Here is a 23,539-nt window from a genome sequence, read left to right as displayed (position 1 = left end):
GTCGCCCCCACCCCGCGCTTGCTGTCGGGCGGCGGATTAAAGCGGTGCAGGGAGCCACGTCCCGCTGCCTGACGTACTCGGGGCAGAATTCCGATATGGTGATTTCTGCCTCGGAGACTTGTTTCTCCTCCAAAGTGGGAGCTCGTTTGGAGGGATCGTTATTTTACTTATTTATGTCGTTGACGTTCTTGCTCTGAACCTCGCCCTTTTGAAGGGTCTGACGAAGTCGTAAAAATGTCTCCGCAGATACCCCAACCTAGACTTCGGGTGGAAGAAATCTATTGACAGCAAATCCTTCATCTCAATTGCTAGCTCCTCTTGGGCTGAAAACGATAATTACTGTAAGCACAGCACAATTGTAGTCCCTGAAAATGCTGCACGTCAAGGTGCTATTAGAACCTCCTCTCTAGAAAATCACGACCAAATGTCTGTGAACTGCAGAACGCTCTTCGGTGAGTCACCCGGTAAGCTCCAGATCGAAGCTTCGACAGATCTCACGGCGACCAACGGTCTTTCGTACAGTAAAAACCTTGCCAATGGCGGTTGCGATTTAGCTAACAGAGACTTTTGCCAAGGAAATCAGCTGAGTTACTACAAGCAGGAAATACCTGTACAACCAACTACCTCATATCCCATTCAGAATTTATACAGTCACGAGAACCAGCCCAAGCCCAGCGATGAATGTACTCTCCTGAGTAACAAATACCTTGATGGAAATGCTAACACATCTACCTCAGATGGAAGTCCCGCAGCGGCCACGACGCCCGGTACTAACGAAGCTGTTCCCGCGCCCCGGGACGGGAGGGCTTCTGCGCAGAACCCTTGTCCCGGCTACTCCTCGAGGACTCTTGGCCCGAACCCTGGACTCATTCTGCAGGCTTTGACCCTTTCAAATGCTAGCGATGGGTTTAACCTGGAGCGGCTTGAAATGCTTGGTGACTCCTTTCTAAAGCATGCCATCACCACGTACCTGTTTTGCACTTACCCCGACGCGCACGAGGGCCGCCTTTCCTATATGAGAAGCAAAAAGGTAAGAAGTACCGTGTTTCTCACTCAGAGTAAGCGTTCGGCGTGCCTAGGACGTGGGGTCACGTGCGGGCTGGTTTCAGAGGACGAGGGGTCGCTCAGACGGGAGGCTGCCTTTCCCTGATGAAGCCCCCAAGGTTTGGGGCGTCAGCTGATCTGTGTGTGCCTTGTGGATGGATGGAAATTCAGCTCTGATGGGACCGTGTGCGAGAATACGTGTGCTCGCTGGGTCCCCAGGGGGTGTGAAGAGGTACGAGGCGTGGTTGTTTGGCGGGGAGGGTGCTCGCGCTTGAATTTTAGTGGAGAGAAAAGTTTATCTGGGAGAATGCCGTCTTGGCACACAAGGCATCCGGACCTGGAGAAAACACAGGTCTTGTGCGGAGGAGCTTGTCTTCAGGGTTTTTGGAGGGTGAGGAAGGGAGGGGAGCTCGGTGACTCCCCGGCATAAAGGGGGTGACGCCTGAGCTCCGAGCACGCAGGGGACCGAGAGCCCAGAGGAAGGGTGTGACCCCACGCCAGCGGGAATCAAGATTTCAGGAGGGGAAGCGGCGAAGGTAAAATGTTTAAACGATGATAAAAGAGGTGTCACAGGGCAACACGTCCATGCTTGACGTGTAACTTACAAAGCTGCTCGTTGCCCCGGACGCTCAGAGAGAAGGACCGTCGCTGGGAGGAGAAGGCGTTCATGGAGGAGATGCACTGGCACCTAGTGTGTAAACAGTGAACAGACGGCAGGGCGCGTCGGCAGCACTCAGTGACCCAACTGTGGCAGCAGGCAGAGGAAAGGGTAAAAGGGCAGGTGTGGGAAGCTCTGTCGTGGAAGATGTTCAAGGCTGGGCCCAGGAGTTTGCGCGTGTTTGGATGTCGGGGGCACTTTTCGCGTCAGGGACTCTTCCCGTTCTGGAAGCGCTGCTTGTAACGTGATCGCTCTGGTGGCAAAGTGCGGCCTGAGTCCAAGCGCGAAGCCAGACCGAGCGGGGCGATCGGCTGGGCTTTTGCAGAGTGTAAGCAGGCAGAGTAGGGGATGGTTCTCAAGTTCCAGCAGTGAGGACAGGACCGAGGTGAGTAGTAGTTCGGGGGGAATGAGAGTTGAAGCTCACGCTTCCTAAGCATTTCCTCCAGCCAGACGCTACTTTTGCAGCCTTATGTGTTATATCAGTCGCCTAATTAAATTCTGCATACTTTTATTACATTTAAAAAAAATGCTTAATGTTTATTTATTATTGAGAAACAGAGATAGAGCACGAGCAGGGGAGGGGCAGACAGAAGGGGAGACACAGAATCCGAAGCGGGCTCCGGGCTCCGAGCTGTCAGCACAGAGCCCGACGCGGGACTCAAACCCACGAACCGCGAGATCATGACCTGAGCCGAAGTCGGACGCTCGACCGACGGAGCCACCCAGGCGCCCCACTTTTATTACATTTTTTAGATTTTATGTATAATTGTATACACTTTTATTATCCCTCTTCTGTAGACGAGGATCCTGAGGCAAGAGGTGTTAGCTTGCCCCAGGGTCACGTGGCAAGTACGTGGCGGAGCCCAGACAGTGCGGCTTCAGAGACCGTGCTCTTCACCGTCACACTCCCCTACCTCCGATGTCACTCTGTAACACCGGACACTACACTGAGCATTTTACAGACCTCGTTTACTCTTCTCACTGAGCCCCTGGAGGCTGGATAACACGCCTCCATCTTGCAGGTGGGGAGACTCCTGCCTGGAGAGGTTGCTTTTGGTTGGCGTAGGGTTACTTAACTTGCCAGTCGGGAGGGCGTCGGAAGCGAGAACCCGTTCCTTCCGCCGCCCTTCTCACTGCCCCTCCGTGTGATTGGGGGGCAGAGAGAGCCGTGATGCCGGGGTGCCCTCGTGTAGGCTGGGGCCGTGGCGGCGCTCTTGGTGGGAGGAGCACAAATGGAGGAATCGGGGTGAGGATTAGGGTTTTCGGACCTCGTGGAAAATGAAGTGAAACGTTGGGATCGTTGAGAATTTAGGACTGAACTACGGCGTGGGCGAATAGTCTTCACGAGAGTGATAATCGAGGCTGTCAGAACAAATGGGGTCACCAAGAAGGTGGTTGTAGGAACAAAACATCAGAGGCTGAGAATCGGTATAAAGCGTTAGCACATGTACTCTGTTAGGTAAGGAAGAAATCAGCGTACGTTTCCGAAATAGCATCTCTGCGTCTGCCCGGACAGCCTTGGCTCCTTGCTTCCAGGAGAGATCATCGTTATTCCCTCAGCCCGGTCTGGTGTCCTGACCGGGCCTGAGCCCCTCGCCGGTCTTCGCGCGGACTCCACGCACGCACCCCCGCTGTCGTTCCTCTCTCACGGCCCTCCCCCCGCTTGTCGAATGGCCTCTAGTTCTTTCTTCCTGTTCCGTCCCGCCACCCGTGCCGTCTGAGTGGATGGGATCGCCGTCTTCGTCCTCCTGTTGCCGGCTGTGATGCTGTGATTCTCCGACTCTGGAAAAGGATGCTAGCGTTTATCAGAGCCCTAACGTTTCTGACAGCGTGCCTCGCGTAGTGAGTGTCACCTGCAGACACCGGACCCCCCCCCCCCCCCCGCCCCCAGCTGTGTCGCCTGCAGGGACTAGTAGCAGTCTCTCAGTTTTCTGACTGTTCTCTCAGGGATGTGGGTACCCGTTCAGTGGTCCCGAGTTCCCCAGAGAAAGGGCTCGTGAAGTGCTTACGTAGAAAGGAACCTGGTTTATAGAAAATGCATATGGCGTGGACCGTTCTAGATCCTTGTTTCCAAGTTTTTACTAGACGTTTCTAGGTAGAAATGTTAACGAGTGAGTGAGTTAGGGAGGACATGGGGTCTGTAGGAAAAACACAGCACAGGGCAAACAATGAAGCTGTTTTATTGATGTGAATAAACATGGAGTTATTACCTTTTGCTGTGTTTTAAAATGATTGAACAAAAATGTCATTTGTGGCTTAGGAGTATAAAATGATTTTAGCTCCATTTACTCAGTGCCAGTTTCCACTTACATAGCTAGAGTCTGTGGCATTTCCCCCCATTTATTTCATTACGAATATTGTGACACCTTAGATGCTTTACAGGGATTCTTTTCTATTCTGATAGTCCCAGTTGGCAGTTTGCATTTGATATCATCAGGTTGTGTTTTTTTTTTTTAAAGTTTGAAATTGTGTGAATTGTTTGTTCTGACTTTATAGGGAATTTGCGTATTAGTTTTTTCTGATCTGCGTTTTTATATCCAGAAGTATTCATCTAACGACACTAAAGGTTGTAGAATACACGGGCACGTAAAATTTCTTACCGTGAATAGGCAGAAAACCTGTACGTTCTCTATAATTGATGACCAGTTGTGGTGATACGAACAACATTTAACTAAAAATGTGTTTATTTGCCTGGTGTGAACTCCAGCAGCGGGCATTTATGGATAAGTGTCTTACACGTTTTTTCTGCTAAAGGTCAGCAACTGTAATCTGTATCGGCTTGGAAAAAAGAAGGGACTGCCCAGCCGCATGGTGGTGTCCATATTTGATCCCCCTGTGAATTGGCTTCCTCCTGGTTATGTAGTAAACCAAGACAAAAGTAATACAGATAAATGGGAAAAAGATGAAATGGTAAGTTTTTGGTAACTGGAAGGACTTCTACTTTGGTGAACGGGGAGAATTTTGTTCTCTTAATTTTTTGTTTCTTTTCCGTGGCATATCTGTAATAGAGTAGGAATTTGATGTGTTAATTTCTCTAAGGAGACTGTCTCTTCATTGAATTCAGAAACAGTGTTAGATATTTTTGAGGCGGGGGGACAATTCTATCATCTTCCTTTTCCAGAGGTATATGATGTTGCGACTCTGAAAAAGAAGAAAACAAAACTCCATGATATTTCACTTTGTTACCCTGTATTACAAGTGAGGACAGACCCTTAGCTCTGTTCAATAAAATGACTCTTCAGTGGTCTGTGATCTCCTATCTATGAAGTCATTAATTTCAGTAAAGCCTTGCTTTGTAGTTCAGGGATTTCTCAGTGAGGACTAGGCCTTCTCTAGTGAACTAAAAAAAAAAAAAAAAGATCCTAAAGGTTGTAGTTTTTTGGAAACAGTTTAAATTTTGCCAGGGACTTGAGACGACCAAGTATTAGCTGCAGCGGCTTCATTTTGTCTCGTCTTGAAGGCCACCAGAGGGCACCTCGGAGGGCTCGTGAGCCGGCAGAGCGGTCGGTCCCTCCCCGTGGTGGGCGGCTGGGGAACGTGAGAGCACCTCTTCCAAAATCAAAGGCGATCTCTCTGGCACTTTGCTTTCTTGGACATTTATTTTGCATTAATGAGAAACTAGATCGTTGTTACTTCATTTTTCCTCCAGGCCAACGCTGAGAATACCGTTTCTTTCACAGATTATGCCTCCTAAATATGTGCTCTGCCCGTCTTCTTTCTGACACGCGCGTCCCGGTTCCTGGGCTCAAATATTTCCAGGCCTGATGCTCTGCGACCCTGTTTTGATTTTTATCTCTTCATTGAGCATATTTTTAACTCGTGCAGTATTTGAGAGGATTTCAGTGTCTCACAGAAATTGACCTCCTCTGGAAAAGCATCAGAATGTTTTAATGCAAGTTGGGTTAGAAAAATTATATTCGTTCCTGATTTAGAAATGGGCGGAACCTTAGAGGAAAATATGTAGATTTTGAGAACGTTAGAGAAAATATTGCATCTCTATGAAAAACATTCCAGTGATAATTATTCTGCCTTGTAAGTAGTTTCATAATATAATCGGCTCTTTAAAAAAAATTAGCATCAAGGTGACATTGACAAGTCCTTTTGATTAAAAAAAATGTTGTTTTAAGTTAGAACAGACATTTCTTATTTTCCTTAACATTTCAGATGACCTGGCACCGTGACTTTTGGAATATATTAAAGATCCTGTTCGTATTTTCACTTAGTAATTTACGCTTACTGAAACAGACACAGGAGAGCGTGTGCATTCCTGCTTCACCCGCCTCGCTCCTCCCCACGTAGGTTTAAGAGAAACCTTTGCATGCGAGTGCAGAAGGTAATAACTCAGGTAGAAGGTTGACTTGAACTGGAAGCGAAAAGAGTTTTATGCTGGCATTTTTCTGAAGAGCCTGAAGTGTTCTTATTTAGGGAGGTCGGACCCTGCTATTTCGCAGATAGAGAAACTGAAACCCAGAGGCATTAAAGAACTTTGCTTTGTGATAAAACCCAGTCTTTGGGGTTGGTGTGTGTATATTGCCAATTTCAGACTATGGGAGCATCTTACTGAAGATACACGAAGATTCTATTTAATGAAACGTTTTTTCACTCTGATTTTTTGTTTTAATGGCAGTTTGCCTTTTTTTAGTGCAAGGACCAAACAGTAGTCAAAACAGCTCATGTTACCTCGGAAGAGTACAGGGCTTTTTGCAGGAAGTAGTTCCTAGAGGTCTGCCACTATAGTTTCTTCTCATATTCTTCCGTAACCTTGAAAACGTTTTATAAACGTTTTTTATTAAAAAAAAAAAAAACAAACATTCAGGTATGTTGTTGTAGACACATACGTATCTACATTGGCTCACTACTCGTCTTTACTTTCAAACAACTACACTGTCCCTTTTGAGTCCGATTTAAAATGAAATATTTGCAGTATTTAAAAACTACTTGACGAGGTTTGAAAACTTTTGTCAGGAAATCTCTGGAAAGTTGTTGCTATCAAAATTGAAGCAAACTCTCCTGCCTTTCGCCCCAAAGGAAAGGAGAGTCTTTTTATTTTACTTTTTTTTATTTCTTGCGCAACAGAAATTTGGCATCTCTTAGCATTGCAAAAAAGTTACATCATTACTGAATCCTAGCCCATTATTAAGGTTGTCATTCACAAATAAGCTTTTGCCAAAGAAATCGGAATTAGCAAAGATCTTCTGACAGAAATTGGATTGTTGTGTTTCATGTTAGTCTAACTTTTCTTCTGTTTTTGTCAGTTACGCTATAATCTGTTCCTCTGATTACTGTAGCACGGTGGAGGGGAAAAGCATAATTTCCCAAATTCGTAGCTTAGTTCAGTGATCACTTCTAGTTTTCAAGCAGAGCAATCTAGTTTTACATTATAGCAAATGCACTTTGATTTGCAGTGGAAAGCGGGGACAGACTTTCCCATGAATCCCTGTTGCCCATTTTTAATATTCTACAGATTTTTAAAGCAGTTGATCTTCTTTCATATATTTATACTCTTCATTGCACAGATAATGCTTTCTCTGCATCTGGACTTTAATTTTATTCATTTGAAAATCTTTTCGAAACATTTTAAAACTTTGTCAGCAAAATCGAAGACCTCTGTGATCGGCATGTGAGTGCTTTTATTGTGTGTCTGCTGGAGTAAGCCTCCTTAGCTGCAGTCGTGCCTCGCGGACATTAATTTTAACTTTATATCCACGTACAGAAATCCTTAACTTAAAGCTTCATACTGGCTAAAGGTCATTTTATAACTTAGAAAATGAACATTCGAAGAACATGTTTCACTTTGTTTATATGATTAAATAACTTATTTTATGTTAATTGAAAACAAATGGCCGTGATTTTAAAGTTGCCTTTTAGTATTTGTGGTTGTCATTTGAAATTATCCACAACCCTTGCTTTTATTGAGTTTCAGACCCTTTTAAAAACAGCAGCTATGTCTCCCCTCCTTCCCCATTCCCCGTCGTTTCAGACAAAAGACTGCATGTTGGCTAATGGCAAACTGGACCAGGACTTTGAGGAGGACGACGAGGAGGGGGAGGATCTGACGTGGAAGGTTCCAAAGGAGGACGCCGACGACGAAGATGATTTCCTGGAGTATGATCAGGAACATATCAAATTCATAGATAACATGCTAATGGGATCGGGAGCTTTCGTAAAGAAAATTTCTCTTTCTCCTCTCTCAGCCACTGATTCTGCATACGAATGGAAAATGCCCAAAAAAGCCTCCTTGGGCAGCATGCCATTCTCCTCAGATTTCGAGGACTTCGACTATAGCTCTTGGGATGCCATGTGCTACCTGGATCCCAGCAAAGCCGTCGAAGAGGATGACTTTGTGGTGGGGTTCTGGAATCCGTCGGAAGAGAACTGTGGCGTCGACACAGGGAAACAGTCCATCTCTTACGACTTGCACACCGAGCAGTGCATCGCGGACAAAAGCATAGCCGACTGTGTGGAGGCCCTGCTGGGCTGCTATTTGACCAGCTGCGGGGAGAGGGCTGCCCAGCTGTTCCTCTGCTCCTTGGGGCTCAAGGTGCTCCCGGTAATTAAAAGGACTGATCGGGAAAAGGCCATGTGCCCCGCCAGGGAGAATTTCAACGGCCAACAAAAGGCCCTTTCAGGGAGCCGGGCCGCCGCCTCGGTGGCCGGCCCGCGCTCCTCTGTCCTGAAAGACTTGGAGTACGGTTGTTTGAAGATTCCACCACGATGCATGTTTGATCATCCGGACGCAGATAAAACACTGAACCACCTGATATCGGGTTTTGAGAATTTTGAGAAGAAAATCAACTACAGGTTCAAGAACAAGGCTTACCTTCTGCAAGCTTTTACGCACGCCTCCTACCACTACAATACTATCACTGGTAAGAAGCCCCAGCCCGCACTCCGTTTCCCTGAAACGGCCACCTTGCGTTAACTGCGTTATTTGGGCCCCGTTAGAGAAAAGCATCCTACGCATGTACAGGCTTGGTGCTTAACGTGCACGGTGGAGGGAGGGAGGGAGCAAGAGAAAAACGAAGGCGGCTCTATTTTCCTCTGCTTTCCGGGAGCCCTGCGCCTTATCCTTGGCAGCTGGCGGCCTGGCCCTCCTTACGCGCTCGCGTAGACGTGCCGCACAGGGGAGTTTGAGCCTTCGTATTCTGCTGTGTTTTTCCCATTTGAATCTTCCCCCGTTCAGTGCTGGTTTTGGTTCTTGATTCATCCATACATTCTGGATGAACTGTCACATCTTTTTATGGTTCTTCCTGAACGGAAAGGCCCCTCCCTTTCTTCAGGTCCCTTTGGATCTAAAGATGAGCCGATGAAAAGGAACTTCTTCGGGGAGGGCCTCCTTGCCCTTGCTCTCGCTCTTGCTGCCGTCTCCCACTCGGCACTGCGCCCCAGGTTTTCCTCTTCTATTTAGTAGGCGCCCGGGCCATCAGATTAGAAGGGAGATTAGGTGCCTGGAACTGTCAGCTTCAGCTTGTGAAAAGCCTGTGTACTTTTTTCTGTATTCGAGTAGTAAGTGCTTGAATCTGGAATCCCAGAGCAGAGTAGAGGGTCTGTATTAAGGAAAACAATAAAGGTTAAGATGATCAGAAAAGTGCAAAGCCAAAAAGTAAAAACCGATCTGGCCCTGAACTGGAAGGACCGACAGCACAGAGGGCTGTTTCTCTTTGTGCAGAAGCGGATGGTCCCTCCTGCCCTCTGCGGAGTGAGGGGCCCTGCCTCTGAGCTCCAGGTGTCCGGGACGCGCTGCCCCATCTGTCCCTGCCCCAGCCTCCTGGCTTGCGCGGGTCCTGCTGGGCATGGTGAGGAGATAGGGGTGCCGCCCCAGGCTGGGGGCCTTCTCCGGTGTGGGCAGCCGACCCGTGGTGCCTCGGGTCTCTGCGCACGGCCTCACCTCTCCTTTCTCCGGCCCCTTGTTCGGGTCAAACTCCTCAGTTCTTGCGCAGGCAGAGAAGGGGGTTTTCTAGTATACTGGCTGGCCTCCCGGGTGGCTGTTGTGACCCAGGAGTGGAGAGGCAGGGCGGCTAGTACACACTCCGGAGTGGGGCCAGAGCGCGGGGTGCGCGGGCAAAGAGCACACCGTGTGAGACTTACACGGGGGCAGAGCGCAGGGTTCGGGGTTGCACGGGCTCAGAGCGTGGGGAACACGGGGTGCGCGGGGATCAGCGCCGGGAGCACGAAGTGCGCGGGGGCGGGGGGGGGGAAGAGCAGGCGAGGCAGAGGGGTGCGTGGGGCAGGGCATGACTGGCCCCAGACCGCCGGCGCGGGACCGAGGCTGCCGCCGCTTCGGTGGCGCTCAGCACCCGCCTGGCCAGCCCTGTGCCCCCCGGGTGGGGGGGGGGGCCGCCCTGCTGGGGCCCCCCGGCCGGTGTGGGTCCGCTCGCGCAGCGCTCTTTGGGCCACCGTAGGCTTTTAGGACCCCCAGTTTATAGATACGAAATACGCCTTCTTGGTCAGATTGAATTGCCAGAGGCTTTAGTAAGTGTGGCACGTCACACGGCTTGTCACTGGAGCGGATGCATGAACTTCGCGAAGCCCGCCGGGCCCGGCTGCGGTGGGTCTGGGGCCCCGCGTGCGCGCGCTGCGGGTTACCGTGCGGGTTACCGTGCGGGAAGGCGCGAGCTGACGGCTGCGCCCTGGGCCGCCCGCAGATTGTTACCAGCGCCTGGAGTTCCTGGGAGATGCGATTTTGGACTACCTCATAACCAAGCACCTTTACGAAGACCCGCGGCAGCACTCCCCGGGCGTCCTGACCGACCTGCGGTCCGCGCTGGTCAACAACACCATCTTCGCGTCGCTGGCGGTCAAGTACGACTACCACAAGTACTTCAAAGCCGTCTCCCCCGAGCTCTTCCACGTCATCGACGACTTCGTGCAGTTCCAGCTGGAGAAGAACGAGATGCAGGGCATGGACTCGGAGGTGAGTGAGGCGCCGCCGCGGGCGCTCCCGTCTCCGGACGGAGGTCACAGGCGCGCGCCGCGCGCGCTCCCGTCGGCCCTTTACCCTTGACCGCGCCCGCGGGGCCGCAGCGCGGACCTTCGGGGGAGGGAAGCGGCCGGGGCCTGGGGCCGGGTCGGATCGGGCCGCCCCGGCTTCCCCTGCCCAAGCCAGCGTGGACCTTAGGGCTCGTGCGGTTTATTCTGCCTTTGCTCGTTCCAAGGGGTCAGAAAGGTTCGCTGATGCTTTGTCAGGTAAGCGTCACAAACGTGTGTCTGTTCTGCTGCTGCTGCTTGAAAATAGGAGAACTCGCTTAAAAAAAACCAGCCTTCTGAGATTTTAGCCGGTGGCATGTGAGAGGCTTCTGGCCTGAGTTCAGCCCGAGGTTCTTCCGTCATGGAGCTCATTGTAATGTGTTCCGGGCTGTTTTGGAGTTTGTAGCAAAGAATCTCACCTCCATCTTTCCCCTCTGATCCTTCGCTGCCATCCTTCCGCATGCCTGTGTGTACCCAGGAGAGCACTCTCGGGTCCTGTTCTCCACGTCCCGATTCCTTTGTTTCTCTTACTTTTGTAGATTTCTTGTAAGGAGGCAGGAAATGTGTGTGGCATTCTGGTGGCCGTTTTAATTGTTCCTTCGGTGATCTGCACCTTCCCTTCTTTTAATTGCCCCAAGCCTCGGCTGGGGAGCAGTGCATTTCCTTTGACTTGCGGTGAAAGAAATTGGAGGTGTGGCCGCAAGGGAAGTGTCAGACCCTGTAAACACTACAGAGCGTGTGCCGAAGGGGAATCCACGTTCCCCGGCGGGTACTTGTCCGGGGTGAATGGTCCGAGTTGGAGCACAGCTAGCAGTGGGACCACGACTTAGGACCAGCTCCTGTGTTCCCAGTAGGACTTCTGGTCTCGTCCTTCAGAAGCGTTTAAGCTTAGAATTTGAGGCACCGGCCAAACTTCGATTTCAGCCGTTTTTGATGACAGTGGGCCACGCCAGTTCTGTCGTGTCCCCTCTTTTCCTGACCTTTGTTTACATAGACGTATGTATTAGGAGTCATAAAAAGTGATTAGAAATGTCAGTGGTCTGGCTTTTCTGACTTCCTGTTGGATCTTAAAGTCTCTCCACCTCTCCGGGCCTCGGTTTCTTCTTTTGTGAACGGAGAGAATTAAACTCAGTAAGTTTTAAAATTCCTTTCTACCTCAAAACCATGATGTACCAACAGTAAGTATCTTGTTTTCCCAAGGGTCAGCATTACAAGTGGTTTATATAGAGCTCTGTGTGGCTAAACAGTCCATCTAGAAATTTAAAAAAAACCTCACCTCTTTTTTTGTTTCTCACAAGTAATTTGTGGTTATTTTATAAAATACAAATAAGCAAAAGGAAGATTAAAGTTACGCAAATATGCTGCCTTAGAAATAACCAGCACTAACGGTCTGTGATGTTTTATTGCCAATGCGTGTAAACATAAACATAGATGAACTATCAAGTGCCATTATATGATGCATAGTGTACCACAATGTGTTTTTTTCACTTAATGTGTTGAGGACACCTTTCCGTGTATCCAGCGGCATTGCAACTTTCAGTAGCTGCACAGTAGTCGATATAGCTCTAATGGAATGTATTTAAACAGTCCGTTGTGCCTAGATATTTAAGTTGTTTTTACTTAGGGCTTTTAATAAACATAGGTGTGGCAAATATATCCAGTACCTTTTTCAGATAAATTCCTAGAGATGGAATTACTGTTCAAAGAATTTTGAACTTTTAAAAGGCATTAGCATATTCATAATTTTTCATTACATTAATTTGAACACGTGTCAGGTACTCTTAATAGGCAGTGCGTACTAAGGGGTTTAATAAAAAGGGAGCTTGGAGAAATCTGTCTTCTAGTAGAATTTCCCTGGCCAAAAGTGGTAACTTCTACTCCCCAAAGTAGAACTACACAACCCTTGCCCGTGCTGTATGGATTAGTATTCTGCCTAATCCTTGCCAAGCCGCTAGGGGGTAGAAATGTTTTAAGATGAAGTTCTTTGATGAAGAGTGGATTTGAAAATTTTTTTCATACGTTCATTAACTATTTCTAATTTTGTGTTAACGTTGATTTTGTTTTCATTTAGAAGTACTCTTTTTTTCCCTTTGCTGAGTATAGAATAATACTGAATGGGGAAGGGAGTTGTTTTTGTTTTTGTTTTTTTCTTTGAGAAGTTGGAAAAATCTTCTTTTTAGGTAAGATAATGTTTATGAAGAACCTGTTACAGTGTAGTAGGCGATTGCCCCAAATGGTTGGTGGTATTATCCTTGTTAAAGGTACAGTAAGAGTCCTAGCTGAGAAAAGAAATGCACTTCTGTGGAACGCCTTTAAAGATGGTCTTTTTGCTTACACATCACTTTTCTCTGTGTAAATAGCTCAGGAGGTCTGAGGAGGACGAAGAGAAAGAAGAGGATATTGAAGTTCCAAAGGCCATGGGGGACATTTTCGAGTCACTTGCTGGTGCCATTTACATGGATAGCGGGATGTCCCTGGAGATGGTCTGGCAGGTGTACTATCCTATGATGCGGCCGCTGATAGGTACCGTTCGCTCCCCTCGGAAAGAAACAAAATCATCCTTAAAAAAGAATGACAAGGATATCACGCACGCTGTTCTTTCGTTTTGATTACAGAAAAATTTTCGGCAAATGTGCCCCGCTCCCCTGTGCGAGAATTGCTTGAAATGGAACCAGAAACTGCCAAATTTAGGTAAGGCAGAACGTGCATGGAAAAAATTAAGTTGCTTGAAAACGAGGGTGGCGGTGGGGGGAGTTGTCAGAGATGTCATAAACTAATGATTCTGAAAAATGTTTACACTGGGGCATGCGCTCTGCACTTTATATTTGTGGTCTGATTGACTTTCCCTTTTGCTTTCATAGAGTAACGCCGCGTTAAAAGCGAGACGCAGCCCCGTCTGTCGGGGTCCGCGCCCCCGTGCGCTGCACGTTTCCTTGTGTGCTGTCGGCTTGCACACACCCCCCCCCCCCCGAGTGCGTGCTCAGTGCTGATTGACAATCATAATAAATAGTTCTGACTTCTGATACAAGCTGTTTGGTTTCTTCGCAGCCCGGCTGAGAGAACGTACGACGGCAAGGTCAGAGTCACGGTGGAAGTGGTGGGGAAGGGGAAATTTAAAGGCGTCGGCCGAAGCTACAGGATTGCCAAGTCCGCGGCAGCAAGAAGAGCCCTCCGCAGCCTCAAAGCCAATCAACCTCAGGTTCCCAACAGCTGAAGCCCCTTTTTAAAGTGAAAAACACAAAAAAGCAGAATTAAGGGGAAAACCATTGAAATTGACAAGGGTGATTTCAAGTCGGTAGTGAGCGGAATGAATCGAAGGCAGAATTTAAAGGTTGTTTGATAACAAGCTAGATTCCAGAATAAAACATTTAACATATGTATAAAAATTTTGGAGCTAACTGTAGTTTTAGTTTTTTGCGCAAACACAATCTCGTCTTCTTTCCTCACTTCCGCTTTGTTCAGATCACAAGAGTGCTTTAATGATGACATTTGGCAAGTGTTCAAAATAATTATCGGCAGTTCTCTTTTTGTTTGGGGTTTTTGTTTTTGTTTTTGTGTTAACCTAGTTTCATTTCTGTCAGCTTCGCTTAGTGGTAGGAGGCCAAGGAGCTTTACAGCTGAGACGCCCCTGGATTCCGTGGGGCGTCCTCCCCTCCTCAGCGTGGGCGCCGGCACGGGTCCCCCGGTGGCCCATGCGCCCAGGAGAATGGTGCGGTCTGCCAGAGGAGAAGAGTGCCCGCACCGTCCTTTCTTTCCATGCCCTGTCGTGTAAGACGATGTCTCCCGGTCGCCGTTGCACTTAATAGATAGTAAGGGACAGATTTTTCATTAACGTTGGCTGGCACGTTGGTGAATCAGATTTTCGTTTTCTCATGCCACGTAGTCTTGCATAGAAAAAGGTTCTCGCCTTAAAAGTAAAGCCGTCATGGATGTCCTTTTGATTTCCGATCCTTTTGGAACAAACTATTTTACATTCCCTTCGTTTTATTATGCATTTAAGATGTCGAGACCGTGTGATACTTGCAACTCACTAGTGTGGTTGTGACTTATTACAGGATTATATTAGCGTTTCTGTCGTATGTGTCCTGAAGGCATCTTGAAAACCAGAATAAATATGTAGTCTCTGGATTTTTTCTAAGCACCATAATAAAAAGGATCTTTGGCTAAATACCCAGTTTTACTAAAAACCTCCTGCTAGGTAGCTCCACTGATGGAAATTGTGGCAAACGGTTTTGCCCTGTAGGCTGTTGCTCTAACAAGATAACCTTTAGACATATCACACCTAAAATATGCTGCAGATTTTATAAGTGATTGGTTACTTATTTAAAGAAGCAAAACAAAGCACCTTTACCGTTAGTCTCTTTTCACGTCAATGTCTTACTGTACTTTTCACAGTGTTGCATGCAGATCTCACCTACCAAAGCCGTGCTGTTAATGCCATGGAAGTGTAACGTTTGTGATAAACTGCCGTAATTTTGATACATCTGTGATTTAGGTCATTCATTTAGATAAACTCATTCTTTCCATCTTTGGAAAAGGAAAAAAAAAAGGAAAAAAAAAAACATTTTTAGGCATTTGCCGAAGTTTCTTTAATTAGACCTGTAGGCACTCTTCACTTAAATACCTCAGTTTTTCTTTTCTTTTGCATGCATTTTTCCCGTGTTTGGTGCTATGTTTATGTATTATGCTTGAAATTTTAATTTTTTTTTTTTTTTTTTTTGCACTGTAACTATAATACCTCTTAATTTACCTTTTGAAAAGCTGCGGGTCAGTCCTGCACTCCCACCGACACACCAGTAGAGGTTTGCTGCAATTTGCTCTGTTAATTATGCTTGAAGTTTAAGAAAGCCGAGCAGAGGTGTCTAATGTTTTCCATCCTGAACTTGATGCTTCATGTAATGCTGCGTTTTTGTTTTCAAATACACTCAGATACTGTATTTCTTGCTTTACCTGCACCACCCACCCACCCCCCAGAGAAACACCTCTCTCTGCACGCGTGCGCAGGGAAAACGGTCAGCTCCACTTTCTAAGGAGACCTGAGTTGGAGGGGGATGTTAAGCTTCTCCAATGTTATTCGTTGTCTCCGGTCTTAAATTTCAATTGCGATCTAAATTATTCAGTGTGTCTTTGAGCAAATTGATTTGGGTAGACTCCTTTTGAAAATACTTCTTTCCGATTTGGAACCTTCGCTTTCTATTCGGTTTTTTAAAATAAAACCTCAGTGTCAGATCTCCTAGCAAGTGAACACCAAGCAACTCTTGAATTATATTAACTGTAAACGTGTATAATTGACAAGTAAGGCTGGATGTGAATTGTACTTGTGAGGGTGATTTTGTGATAACGTTCTATCACAAATCTCTTCTTAATTTATAAACTACCTGATGCCGGGAGCCCAGGGCTTTGCGTTGCGTCTAATGCACTAATCCCAGCGTTAAGGGATTCTCTCGCCTCCTGGCACCAAAACCAGATTGTTTCACAGTTACAATTCCCGTTGGGAGAAAAATGCCTCAATATATTTTGTAACCTTAAGAAGAGTATTTTTTGTTAAAACTAAAAAGTTCAGACTCGGATATGATTAGGTCATACATTCTCAGGGGTTCAAATTTCCTGCTACCATTCAAAATGTTTTCTCAACAGCAACCTTTCGCTATTCCATTTTTCTGTTGTTGGAGACAGATAGCTAATTTTGATCTGTGACTCACACTCGGACGGATTCTGTGATCCCCTGGTTTACGAAGTCAAAAAATAAAAACTCGAGTTAGACAAATGAGCTGGGTTACGAACGCTTTCGTGCTGCTGATTTTTAATGCTGTAAAGTCCACCCCCCCGACCCCCAGTTTAGCTTGTTGAAATGTTTTGCATCCATTGATTAAGGAGGAAAATCACTCTCTGTCGCCCCACTTGCCACCCGCGTGTGTCATCCCTTTGTTCCTGTGATTGCACTGTGAGAGCGAATGTAACGGAAGCCCCGCGAGCCGAGGGCACTGGGGGGGGGGGGGGCGCCACGGGCACGTGTGTGCGGGGCGGGGGGTCGGGGGGTGTCCTGAAGAAGCAGCTGCAGAAGCTCCTTCTGATGATTGTGTGGAGGTTAGTGGGGACGAACCTTCATTGTACAGATTTTTCCTTTCTCTCGTGATCTCCTTTCCACGGTCCTAACTATGCTGCGTTTTGTAATAGCTTTGTCCCCCCTCCGTTCTGTTCGTGTAGCACAGAGAAGCCTTGCACTTGGTACCATGCTTTACCTCATTTCAAGGAAAATCTGCTTCACGGAGAGGAAGAAAAAAAAAAATGTGGTTTGGCCTCGCTGCTGTTTTGATTTGCCGGATTTGAAAAAGATGATTATAATGCCTGCAATGTGTCATATACTCGCACAACTTAAATAGGTCATTTTTTTTTTTTTTTTTTTTTGGTCTGTGGCATTTCTTACTGTTTGTGTATGACAGAGATCTGTTCACTGAACTCTTAAGTATGTTTTAAACGTATGTGTTACTCTTTTTTTTTTCTTTTTCGGTTTTCCTTTAACGTCATGTGAAGTGATGAAATCTAGAATGACCTCTAACACTCCTGTAATTATCTCTTAAAAATACTAATATTTTAACATTCTTAATAATAGCTGGCCCTCAGAGAGATTCAGACTGCCCTGCCTAAAGAGCAAGAGACTTGAGGCCGCTTTGCTTCTGTGGGTTCAGTTCCCAGATGCGACCGCTCACCCAGCAGTGGGCTCTTTGCCATCCTTCTCCCCCCGCCCGGGGTGCTCTGCGGGGACTGCGGGGTGCAGAGAAGCGTCGAAACGCAGACCGACCACGGTTCGTTCCGTCTTCAGGCCCGGTTGATTTCAAACCTTCCACCTTCCTCTGCTAGGGTACCGAATCCTTTCACACAAAAGTTAAGCCACCAAACTGAGACCCTGGATACCTTTATTTAAACTGCATCTGAAATTAATGTCGGAGCCCTCAACCCAGCCCGTGCTCTCTGCGCAAGAGAGACTCGTGCCGCGTCCATCAACCTGTACGGTCGTTTTGATTGCATTTGAATAGGTCTATTTTTTCAGCCACTGATTACTTTTCGGGAATTCAGTTCTTTCCAAATAAATTTCTTTATTTTATATTGTACATGAGAAGTTTCTAAGATATGTTTAAGACCAAGGATATTAAAGTGATCTTTTAACAGTTGTTGGAGACCCTGGTTAGCAATATCACGGGAATTTACATCGAGACTGTTGTATTCTCCACTCGCAGTGAAAATGGTCTTTCAGAACTAACTTGTAAATATATTTTAGTCATTGATTGATTGGTCTTTTTTTTTTTTCCCCCTAGTCCATTTTCATTCGGACGTCAACCACAGACACTTTAAATCCTACAGAGGCACTCAGAATTCACTGCATCAGCAGGGGTACATAGCAGAAATGCAAAGGTGAACCCCAAGTAGAATCTCTGGCTTTTTCTGCTGTAAATAGAGTGAAGGAAAATGACTAAAATCGAGAAAAACTAACATGATTTGATTGACAATAACATATTCACCATCACATGCTGCAGCTGTTTTTAAGGAACATGATGTAATTCATTCATACGGTCACCATGCTGCAGAAATACGCAGTGCACCTTATGGGTCCCAGTTCCCTTTAGTTGTTTCCTTTTGTAATAATTGTAGCAGAGTCAATCTCCAATAAAGTTATGGTCTGTTCATTTTGTGTCCTCCTTTCTTTTTCTTTTCTCGTTTTGATTCGTTTGGATTCAGGTCAAGCGGGTGATAACACTTAAAATAGTTGTAGCAAAAAGGACCCGTGAAGTGTGTTAGTTCCATGGTCCTATGAAAATGCACATTTTCATAAAATGAAAGGTCTGTCTCCCGAGCTCTGCTTCACGCTGACTTGTGGGGTGGCATAGCAACAATTGTCTTTTTCTTTTCGAGATTTAAATCCTAACCAGTGTGTTTTTCTGAAATTCTGCCACATTGAATGTGTTCCGAGTCCTGGGTTATCATGTGATACATTTGCCACGTTCCTTAAGTGAATTTGATTGTTCTGAAACCAAGTGGTTCAGCTTCTCTGTCTTTAGAACGTACTCCTGATATTGTTGGCTGTGCAAGAATTCTGTGATTCCAAGATTTGACCCGATCTTTCTGTAACTCGGTAAACAAAGGACTACTAGAAATGATTTGGCTATAGGAACAAGACGGTAAGTATAAGTTTCTCAGAACGAGAAAAAAAAAAATCTTAGTTTTCCTTTGTGAAAAGTTCAATCCCTAACTTTTCCCTTCCTTCCACCTTCTCTAAACGAAAGGAGAAAAAGCCTGTGTATTTTCATTCTGAGGAGTTTGGCTAAGGGCCACGTGCGTGTGCGTGCCGGTGTCACGGCCCAGAAATCACTGGCCAGTTCAGGCCGAGCATCGGTCCGGTCCCACCGCCCCTTCCTGCCACCGTGACCCTGCCCTCCCCTGGCTTGCCACAGAGAACACAGCCGGGCCGAGCATATCGGTTTGCAGGTCGTGATGTGCGTGAAAAGAATCCAGATGGAAGTGAAATTTTTTCTTTCTACGGATCCATCGGCATAACATGACGCGTGCTTTAGATGGGCTGGCGCGTGCCGCTTCACAGCCGGCTGGGTTGTAAACAGACTTGTCCTTGCAAAGACGCCAGGAGCAAGGGAGGTGCACTCACGGTAGAGGTGCGGGCCGAGAGCTCGCTTTCTAAGCTGCCTGCAAGGCAGTGCGGGAACGACCCTTCGATCTTTTTCTTTCTTCCTTTTGTGGCAAATCACGCATAAAACTTTCCCGTTTTTGCCATCGTTCGGTGTACAACCCGCTGTCATACAGCCGTCACCACCATCCGTCTCCAGAACTTTTTCTTCATCCCACACTGGAACTTTGTATCCGTGAAACACTAACTTCCCTTCCCCTCCTTCCCCCAGCCCCCGGCATCCACCACTCTACTTCCAGTCTCTGGATTTGACTCTTCTCCTGTGAGTAGAGTCGGACAGCATTTGCCCTTTGGCATCTGACTTCATTCCATTCAGCATAAGGTCCTTAAGGTCCATCCGTGTTGGAGCAGGTTCGGAACTTCCTTTTTAAGGCTGCATAGTATTCCATTCTGTATATTCACACGGTGTTTTGGTTACCCACTCATCTGCCGATGGACGTCTGGGTTGCCTCCGCCATTCAGCTCTTGTGAATAACGCTGCTTTGGTACTGGTGTCCACACACCCTGCATTCCTGCTTTCCGGTTCTTCGGCGGGTACACCCGGACGTGGGATTGCTAGCTCCTAACAGTAATTCCGTGTTTAATTTTGTGAGAGACTGCCTTACCGTTTTCCACAGCAGCTGCCCCGTTGTACATTCTCCTCGGCACTGCATCAGGGTTCCGGTTTCTCCACATCTTCACCAGCACTTGCTTTCAGGGCTTTTTGTCTCTTTGGGTGGTTGGTGGTTTTATCACACCTGTGCTAACGGATAGGAGGTGGCGTCTCATAGTATTGATTTGCGGTTCCCTGATTATTAGTGCTGCTGAGCATCTGTGCATGTGCTTGCGGGCCATTTGTTTTAACTTCTTTGGAGAAGTGTCTGTTCAGGTTCTTGGTCCATTTTTGAATCGGTTTTCGTGGTGGTGGTGAGTTGTAAGAGTTCTTTATGTATTCTGGGATATTAAGCCCTTACCAGATTTGTGATTTGCAGATCTATCCTCCCCTCTTGTGGGTTGCCTTTGGCTCTCTCGAAACGTTCTGAATCGCAAAACACATTGGCCTCAAGGCTTCCTTCTAGGGCCTGTGGGCCCGTGACAGCGAAGGTTTACTGAACATATACTAAACGCCTGATCTGTGCTACGTTTCATTCGTTTTATGCCACTTACTGGGCACCACAAGTATGGACGTGACTGCTACTGGAGGGCAGGAAAGCACAGAGATTCTAACTGAGATCCGGACTCAGCCCGCCTGGTTCCCAGCACCGCGTGACTTTGGCTAAGTGATTTAGCCCTCCTGGCCTCACGCCCTTGCCTCTACCACGAGGAACGGCATCGTTTGGATTCAGTGGCAGGTTGTGTACATTGCTGGGCGCGGTGCCCTACACGTCATGAGCCCACAACCAATGCTCATTGTTACTGCCGCAGTCCCCCTTTTGCAGACGGGGACAGTGAGGCACAGAGAGGTGAAGTTCGCCTTCCTCAGAGGGGTGCACCCTGCCCGTCTCGGGTGGACGGCCATTGTCTTCCCTGTAATCCCAAGTCTGCAGCTTTGAGAGAGGCCTTGTCCTGTGTCATTGACTCAGCCTGAAACGGTCCTGGCCCTCCTCCCTGCCGCCTCTACTCCTCCAGCACTGCCCTCCTGCCTGGCAGACCTAGCCGGGCGCCTCCTTCCCACCACCGTCAGCCTGTGCCTGTGCTTTGGTCCCTGCCACTGCCCCCCGTGTCTATGAGCTACAGGCATGCAAAGGACTGTGTCCTCACCACCACTACGCGTCCCAAGTCCCAAATGCTTCTGGACCACAGTAGAACCTCGCTAGATGCCGGTGTCGGCTCAGTGCCGCGGTGTTCTCCATCTGCTGTCCGTAGACGTCCGTGATCCCTCAGGAGACGTGCCGTGCGGGTCAGGAGGGAGGTGGGCGTGGGCACAGAGTGGGGAACATCCCTGCTTTTTACAATATTTTCTCCAAAGAGACTAGGACCTGGCGTTCCTAAATATTGTCATAGTCTTGGGTGAAGGCTAGGTCCCCTGGTCATTCTGACACATTTGGGACGCGTCGAGCTAAAGACCCGGTAGAGAAATACCCGGAAGAACCTGTGATCTTCCTGAAGATTCGGTTTAAATGGACCCCGAATCTCATAGCGGATCCTTTCCCTTTTTGCTCAGACTACTAGGCAACTCAGAGCCAGATTTCCGGTAGACCTCCAGTTCCCTCTACTGACTCCGGTGTTTATGCAGCACCTTCTGGGTGCAGGCCCTCCCCCGGGGGGTGCTGGGGGCAGAGCAATGAATAACGGGAAGTTTTTGCCCTCGTTTCAGGCCATTATGTTGTGGTGCGTCCTGGTGGGGAAGACAGGCCGTGGCCAAATCGACGATAGTTGTTTCCGGGGAGCAGTTCCCCGTGCTCCCATTAGCGCACGCGTCTGTAATCACAGACGCCCGCCTCGCGTCTCCACCCTGTCCTGTAGCGGCATGGGGACTGTCACTGTCGCACTGTTGCCACAGACCCTTCGGGGAATGGGAAGGGCTAGGACAAACATGTTGGTACTCCTTGGTCCAGAATATATTTCTTAAGCAGCCTACTAAGTGTCTGACCTGAGGCTGACCTACGTGAGGAAGGGGCTCCTTGAGGAGGCAAAGAGTGCTCTAGTCACAACTTTGAACTTGGCGCTGGCTTTTGCTGCTTCGGCCAGGGGGCCAGCGTGATGGGTGGGTAGAGCCACACTTCACACACTGGTGATGACAAGACAGCCACCCGTGGCTCTCCCCGTGACAAGGGGGCCGAGGGGGGGTGGGGGGGGGAGGCAGCGCCCTCGTCGTTTCCTCCCACCCAGAGGCCAGGCTCCAGTGTGGGCAGACACAGCGGGACAGAGTTGCTTTTATGGGAAAGCGCGTTTGAGCTTCAAGTTCTTTTAAGAGCCGTAAGGCCACTTTGGGTTTTATTTGGCGGTTAGTTATTTTTACTTATATTTACCTATTTGGGAATAAAGGGCTGAATCAGTCCTCTTAACAAGCCAGGATTCCAACTTGCGGTTATGTGTATAAATAGAAAACCGAGGCTTTCCAGAAGTAAGGCTCCCCGAAACCAGTTTTGTTGACAAAGGGGACGTACTGTCAACCAGCGGTCTGAGCATCTCGAGGCATCTGGGATTCCTGAGTCCCAGACACGCCCCCAGGGCGATCCAGCTTTAACCCTCCTGCACCAAGGATGCTGAAAGGAGCCAGGCAGCCGGTGTGTCCAGGAGCCGGCACCGCAGCACAGCCCCCGGCCAGCCACCGTCTGGTCAAGTCATTAGCCTGCCGTAGCCTCTGCCTCGTCCTCTACGGTGAGGGAGTTGGCCCACGGGATCTACTAACAGTCGACACGCAAAGCCACGAACGTTGAATTTGCAAACGCAGAAGTAATAGAGATTTGAATCCTGGCTAAGACCACGAATTCCTAGAAGCCGAGCTCATGTCCTTGCTCTTTTCGCTCAACACATTTATGCGTTCGTCCGTGAACATTGGTCCGGCACCCTCTGTGGCCGGGGCCCCTGTGGGGCCACCGTGGAGTGAGTGACATTCGTCAGTCAGACGAGTCCGTCACCTGCGCAGAAGCTTACGCTCCGTGGGGGTGCGGGAGTGGGGAGGGGAGACAGATCTTAATAGAAGAAATCTGATCATTCTGGAGAATGATTCTCGCCGGGAAGACAATAAAACAGGGTAGTGTGATCGTGTGAAAGGCTGGGGGGAACGTGACCAAGTTTAAATAGTAATGACAACATTTATCGAGTGCTTACTGTCCTAAGCACTTTCCCTGTGTTTCGGGTCAGAGTAGGTATGACCGCTGCTCTCATTTTACAGACGAGTAAAGAGAAGCCGGGACTCTGAAGACATCCCTGAGAGCCAACAACACACAGAGGCTATATTCAGGGTTCAAGTTCCGGTGGCAATGGCTGTGTGTAATCAGTTTCAATCCGGTGTTCCCTCTGATAAAGGACTGACTAGGGCACAGTAGAAGAAAGCCTGGACGCTTAGGGCTGGTTTACTGACAGGGTAGTACTTGAGCTGGGGTTTTGAGGGATGAATAGAAGTTCTTACAGAACGTCTCACTATAGTGGTCGTTGGTCTGTGGTGCCGTAGACATTGCAGTCTTTTCAGTAGAGCACGTCATTCTTTGTTATTCCTTTGTTATGACACCTGCCTATATCATAAA

At 48.0% G+C, this 23,539-nt stretch overlaps 1 protein-coding gene across 1 annotated transcript in view; it reads left to right on the top strand.

Annotated features, from left to right (window-relative positions):
- Positions 1-15,150, top strand: part of DICER1 (dicer 1, ribonuclease III) — a 70,209-nt gene extending 55,059 nt beyond the window's left edge. The window contains 7 exon segments of the mRNA XM_042990467.1: positions 247-1,030; positions 4,457-4,612; positions 7,683-8,571; positions 10,348-10,616; positions 13,030-13,192; positions 13,285-13,360; positions 13,718-15,150. Of these exon segments, the coding sequence (XP_042846401.1) occupies positions 247-1,030; positions 4,457-4,612; positions 7,683-8,571; positions 10,348-10,616; positions 13,030-13,192; positions 13,285-13,360; positions 13,718-13,883 (2,503 nt within the window). The 3' untranslated portion in view covers positions 13,884-15,150.
- The last annotated feature ends 8,389 nt before the right edge of the window (positions 15,151-23,539 follow it).

Source organism: Panthera tigris, chromosome B3, assembly GCF_018350195.1.
Source record: "Panthera tigris isolate Pti1 chromosome B3, P.tigris_Pti1_mat1.1, whole genome shotgun sequence".
Taxonomy (NCBI): domain Eukaryota; kingdom Metazoa; phylum Chordata; class Mammalia; order Carnivora; family Felidae; genus Panthera; species Panthera tigris.
The sequence above is the reverse complement of the archived record's forward strand: the minus strand, read 5'-3'. Positions and strand labels throughout refer to the sequence as shown.